The sequence below is a fragment of the Halyomorpha halys genome, unplaced genomic scaffold (genome assembly GCF_000696795.3).
Source record: "Halyomorpha halys isolate HHAL.00 unplaced genomic scaffold, Hhal_1.1 Scaffold177.1, whole genome shotgun sequence".
Lineage (NCBI taxonomy): Eukaryota > Metazoa > Arthropoda > Insecta > Hemiptera > Pentatomidae > Halyomorpha > Halyomorpha halys.
The window spans coordinates 540,353-546,672 of NW_027114700.1; the positions used below are offsets into that span (position 1 = coordinate 540,353).

A 6,320-nucleotide genomic window follows, 5' to 3' on the forward strand; every position below is an offset into this window, starting at 1 on the left:
CTTACTACTAATTTTTTCCTAGATTTTTAAGAAATGTTGCTTTTTGAAAAGCTATCAAGAACTATTGAACGTAAATAGCTCTATTAGGGCTAGTATTTCAGAAAATTTACTCTCCTTTAAATAATGATCTTTTAGATTTTCAAGTGTTGGTAGTTTTTAAAATATTGAGCTCTGAAGGAAACTTAATGTTTTTTATGGTGTTGAAATAGCAGTCATTTTTTATTACTCCTATCTATACTTAGTAGACTCATCGGTTTTGACTAGTAATTATACATAGTTTTCATTAAAGTATAATAATAATAATATTTGGGTTCCATGGTTACGGAAACATATGACCTTTACATAACTAATTTTCACTACTTTGGTTATATGTGACAGGGTACATGGAGATAAAAATCAAAATTTATGCATTATAAAGTAAGTACTCTAATATTTATACGTAACTGAGATATAGAAATCAATTAGAAAGCAAATCATTTGACTTTGATGTATTCCATTCCCATAACTTAGAACTGATAATGTAAAATTAGTGTATTTTCTACTGTGACATTGTTACTCATCTAAATCCCCTCATGTATTCCCACCAAAATAGGAAGGGCAGTTTATCTTCTAGATCACCAGCTTATTTTAGCCCAAGTTTATCCACTATGAAACGGAATTATACATCCATGGGTTCTAAACAGCGCCGATTCCACAAAGCATGGCTTTGCATTGCGTTGTTATAAGTTCGAATCAAAAATAATTCTTTAAATATTTAAACATTTTCTGACAATTAGTGTCGTGTTTAAAAAACTGACAATTGAGCCTCATTAAATACATAAATGAGTAATTTTAAACCATCCGTGCCTTTCACTGTAGATTTTGATATCAGCCCACTGGTAGATATTATGATTGGAGTGGTGGTGACACCTTCCAAATGACCACCCTATTTCTTTGTCGGAGGCTGACAACACTGAGTGCTGGGTAACCTACCCAGTATGGTTATCTAAGAGAACGGTCTAGGTCATGTGAATTATTATAGTCTATCGCTATTATAGTATGTTATATCAATATATGTTCATCAAGATTGTAAAGAGTTGTTATTTATAAACAAACTACCAACAAACCTACATTGGTGACCTCGTGTGTGTTTGTGTTTGTTGGAACGTTTATTTATCATTTTACGTAGGTCTTTATTTCAACTATATCAATTACAATGGTTAATGATGAAGAAAAATCAAAGGGTAGTCTTTCAGTGACGCCAGCTCAAAATATTCCTGGACCTTCAAATAGTAATCCTACAACTATACATTTTGTAGATCGTGTTAGTGTAAAAATACCACCTTTTTGGACGGATAAACCAGAAATGTGGTTTTACCAAGTAGAAGCTCAGTTTCAACTGTCTGGGGTAGCTGCTGAAACCACTAAATTTAATTACTGGAGAAGTTTGTCGGGGGGTGAGGTCAGCATAGAACAACATAAATAAACATAACCATATTTATTTATTTTATGCCAACGTTTCAACCTGAGTTTCAGGTCTTCATCAGGGGTTGTGGCGTAGAAGGTAGACTTGCAACTGAATTTAATTTAAATTTATTTACTTTGTATCTCAATTAGATTTTAAAGTGGTAGAAAATATATGGAATATTGTTTCATGCTAACGACCCTAATAAATATACATTAGCCAAAAATAGATTACTAAAAATATTTAAAGAATGTGAAGAAAAACAATTCAAAAAATTAGTGAGTGAAATTGAATTAAGTACTCTTAAACCCAGTCAACTTTTGTTAAAAAGCCCTGGTTGGCACAGACATTAGTGAAAAATTACTAAAATCATTTTGGTTGGATAAATTACCACCAAAAATTAGAGAGATACTTTCAATCTCTGATGGAAATTTAGATAAATTATCTGACATTGGGGATAGAATTTAGGAAATGTCGAGTACACCTACTCAAATTAGTGCGATGTCACAGCCATCTGATTCCTCAATTATTAAAGAGATTTGTGACCGAATAGCAGCTCTAGAAACAGAAATAAAAAAAACATCGTTCAAGATCAAGGTCTCGTTCTAGATCTAGGTCTTGATTTAACCCTAACGGAAAATAATGCTATGGACACATCCGTTTTGAAAACAAATGCAAACCAGAAAAATGCAATGAATCTTGTCAATGGAACAAAAAAAGTAAGCAGGAAAACTCCAACCGGCAGTTATAGTAATGGAAAATAGAAAATCAAGCATTATTTACTAGGTTCCAAGAAAAATGATAAGAGAAAAATAGAGTGGAATAACGAATCTAGCTTACACTGTGGGGAAGCCAAAAGAAGCCTGCACTGGCTAAAGCCACCCTCCTTACTTGTCCTAATACTAACTATAAACTTTTTCTACAGATCGATGCCTCCAATACTGCTGCAGGTGCGGATATACAGCAATTAGGAGAGAATGAATGGAGGCCTATTAGTTTCTTTTCCAAAAAAAAAATCAGAAACCCAACAACGGTACTCAACTTATGATTGAGAACTCATTAATATCTACTTAGCGATAAGGTATTTCAAATATTATTTAGAAGGAAGAAACCTTACAGTTTATACGGATTACGCTCCATTAACTTATGCTTTCCAACAAGAATATGATAAAGCTTCATCTAGATGCCTTAGGCAACTCAAGTATATATCACAATTCACGATTGATATACAGCACATTCCGGGAAAAAATAATGTTGTGGCCGATCATTTGTCACGTTTCGAAGAAATTGTCCCGATAAATTATGAAGCAATTGCGGCCAAACAAATTTTTGACTACACAATATTCGTCATGAGCCATTAACCACACTAAAATTACAACAATTTAGCACTCCTAAAGGGAATTTACTTTAATGTGACACTAAAAATATTCGACGTTACATACCAAAAAAATTTCGTCTCCAAATATTTCAGCATTTTCACAGCCTAGCACATTCAGCTATAAGAAGAACCTTAAATTTAATATTACCTAAGTTTGTTTGGACTAACATCAACAAAAGCATTAAAACGTGGACCAGGTAATGTCTAGATTGCCAGCGAAGTAAAGTGACCTATCCTAGGGATGCGACATCGATGTCGATGTTTTGAAAACATCCATGTTTTTAAGCCGATGTTTTCTAAACATCAATGTTTTCAAGCCAATGTTTTCTAAACAACGATGTTTTGTCCCAATTTTTCATTTTTTTATTTCAAAAGTAACTAAATTATAACCAAAAATTTTCAGTATAAATAGATTCCTATTAACAATATGGTCGAATAAAAAAGTACCTCCAACCTTCAAGCTATCGACATGATAGAGATAATATACGACTAGAAAAACCAACGATGTTTTAAAATATCTTTGCTCAATATTAAAATATCATTGCATACAAATCTTTGCCAAAAAAACATCGATGTTTTTGAACAACCATTTCAGTAACTCAAGGTCTGTTTCAACGACGACGTATAGTCTGGCCAGTCGGAAGTGGTTTTTGCAAAATTTTTGTTATTCAAATGGATGTTCAAAAACATCGATGTATTTTGGTTAATGTATCGTAAGCAACGATGTTTTAAAACATCGATGTTTTTTGTAGTCTATGTCGGATTCTTGGTTTCAAAAACCACTTCTTATAGGCCGTAGGACGCGTGATCGTTGGAACAGACCTTATGTTTCTGAAATAGTTTTTCAAAAACATCGATGTATTTTGGGTAATGTATTGTAAGTAACGATATTTTAAAAACATCGATATTTTTTGTAGTCGATGTCGGGTTCTTGTTTAAAAACCCCCTTCTGACAGGCCATAGAATGCGTATCGTTGGAACAGACTTATGTTTCTGAAATAGTTGTTAAAAAACATCTGTTTTTTGGGTAATGTATTGTGAGCAACTATATTTTAAAACATTGATGTTTTTTGGAGTCCATGTCCTATTGGTTGATTGAAAAAGCACTTCTGACTGGCCGGAGCATGCCTAGTCTTTATGATTGAGCTAACCAGATAATTTTTTTGGGAATGAATGATTTGGATTCAGCATTTTTTATTGGTTTAAAAGAAAATTTTCAAACTATTAAATTGTAAAATTTTCTGAGTAATTTTTTTTTAAATTTTAAACTGAGTAAAATTTGAAGTAATATTTCCAAATCAAAACTTCAATTTTCTTGGTTAAAATTGTTTTTGTCTAAAACCAAAGTTCATGTGGAATCTGTAATTAGTGTTTGTGAACACAATTTACTAAATAATAAAGTCATAACGTTTTGGACTTACTTCAATGGAACAGACGATACATCAAGATATTTATATAATAACAATTCCTTTTAATAATTTTGTAATAGCGATGACATTTACTTGTTTATTATTTTTTTTCTTAGTTAGAACAGTTGTAAATTTTATTTATACTAATGTTGATAATAGTATCATTATCAAGTCACATTCATATCACTTCAGATCTTATTATTATCAAGTCACATTCATATCACTTCAGATCTTATTATTGTCAAAGTTGAAAAAGTTTCAGTCCAAACTATTTTCTATTTTATGAGCAATTGATGGTATTCAAACTATTTTCTTAAACCTATTTTATGAGCAATTAACGGTATCAATTTTATTATTATTTCTTTACAGAGAAACCAGTCATGAAGACATCAGATAGATCTAATGGCTCCTGCTGCTCATTAGCAGAATCGCCAATTCAGTTTCCCCCATGTCCACACCAGCACTTCCGAGCGCCCTTGATTGATAGGAGTCAGTTGAGCCCGAAAGATCACATAGCACTCCTTGCAACACCAAGGGGGTATTTAACTTCTTATATTTTTTAACTGTAGAAATCAGAATTAATTTAAATATGGGCTATTTTATTATTGAAGATAAAAAAGTATTATCGTTATAAAGTTATGATAATAATAATAAAATATTAGTTGTGTTTTTAGATTCTGCATGTCTAACATAACACTTCAAAATTAGAGAAATGTAAATTTTATTTTTCTAGGTTGATTACAAAGGTTCTGATAAAAGTAAAATTGTAAATCTAAGCTAAGTCTAATGCATTGTATGTTTGCAAATTTGATATATATTTTTTTCTTTCTTTTTTTTTTGTGAATAGTTTGAGAAAGTGGTGCCTAAACAATGAGAATTTTTTCTCTATCCTTTTAAATGTAAGGTATAAAGAAACAAAAAGATGGAACGTAATGACGAGTTCCGTGGACACTGTCAAGTGACCTGTAACATTGCTGCCAAATCTTAAAAAAAAATCAGCACGAATATTTTTTTATTCCATTTTAAAATTCTATGTTTACTGCAATGTATAAGTCTAATGCATTGTGTGTTTGCAAATTTGATTTATATTTCTTTCTTTCTTTTTTTGGTTGACAGTTTGAGAAAGTGGTACCTAAACAATGAGAATTTTTCTCTACCCTTTTAATTGTAAGGAATAAAGAAACAAAAAAGAAATATGAGATTAAAAAAAAGATGGAAGGTAATGACGAGTTTCGTGGTGACCTGTAAAATTTCTGCCAAATAATAAAAAAAATCAGCCCGAATTTTTTTTTTTTATTACATTTTAAGATTCTACGTTTACTGCGAGTCCGAAATTTAAAGTGGATATATTTTTTTTTTTTTTTTGCCGATTACAATGTTTTTTATTGAAAATAATAATTTAAAATCGTATAAATTGGAAAAGAGCTGTTCAAGGAAATATTGGATAGATGATTATTTCCATTTATTATAATTATTATTTATTTCTCTTTTAATTATTTAGTGTATATTTTTTTGTCTACTGTATCAAATCACATTGTACTTACAAAGTATTACTTTTAAATCAATTAAGCAATCAATATTAAAAAAAAATGTATAACTAATATTTAGTTTGAATTAAATTATCTTGATACTACTTAAAGTTTCGAAAATGAGTCTTTAATTTCAATCTAGTTGTTTTACTCAGAAAACGGTTTGAACCTTACTATTGTTTAATTTAGTTGCGTCATTGATGATTTTCTATGATATACTTCCTATGCATATAACATTATTAAAATTTATTTTGTTTAATTTACTTTTCTTTTATAGATATCGATGGAATAAAGATTTCCCACCTAACTACTCTGGCCCTAAACCTTTCTCGCTCTTAAAACCGACAAGGAAACGAACTCAGGATGACCAGAAAACACTCGAGGAAGCCGAACAGAGGTACTTATTGAATACTGCATTCCAATTAAAGTAATATAGCGATGTTAAAAAAAGTAGTTCTTGTCAGGTAGATTAGTCGCCGATTTCCGATGGCCTCCAACCAAAGGGGAACCCGGAAAGGTAAGAAAAATAATAAAATCATAATATATTAAATAATAATATA

General features: G+C 30.8%; 1 protein-coding gene across 1 annotated transcript in view; it reads left to right on the top strand.

Annotated features, from left to right (window-relative positions):
* The first annotated feature begins 324 nt into the window (after window positions 1–324).
* The window catches only part of LOC106679092 (golgin subfamily A member 6-like protein 26), a 21,897-nt gene continuing 15,901 nt past the window's right edge, over window positions 325–6,320 (top strand). The window contains exons 1-3 of the mRNA XM_067051841.1: window positions 325–417; window positions 4,601–4,769; window positions 6,038–6,157. Of these exons, the coding sequence (XP_066907942.1) occupies window positions 4,612–4,769; window positions 6,038–6,157 (278 nt within the window). The 5' untranslated portion in view covers window positions 325–417; window positions 4,601–4,611. The remainder of the gene's footprint in view (window positions 418–4,600; window positions 4,770–6,037; window positions 6,158–6,320) is intronic.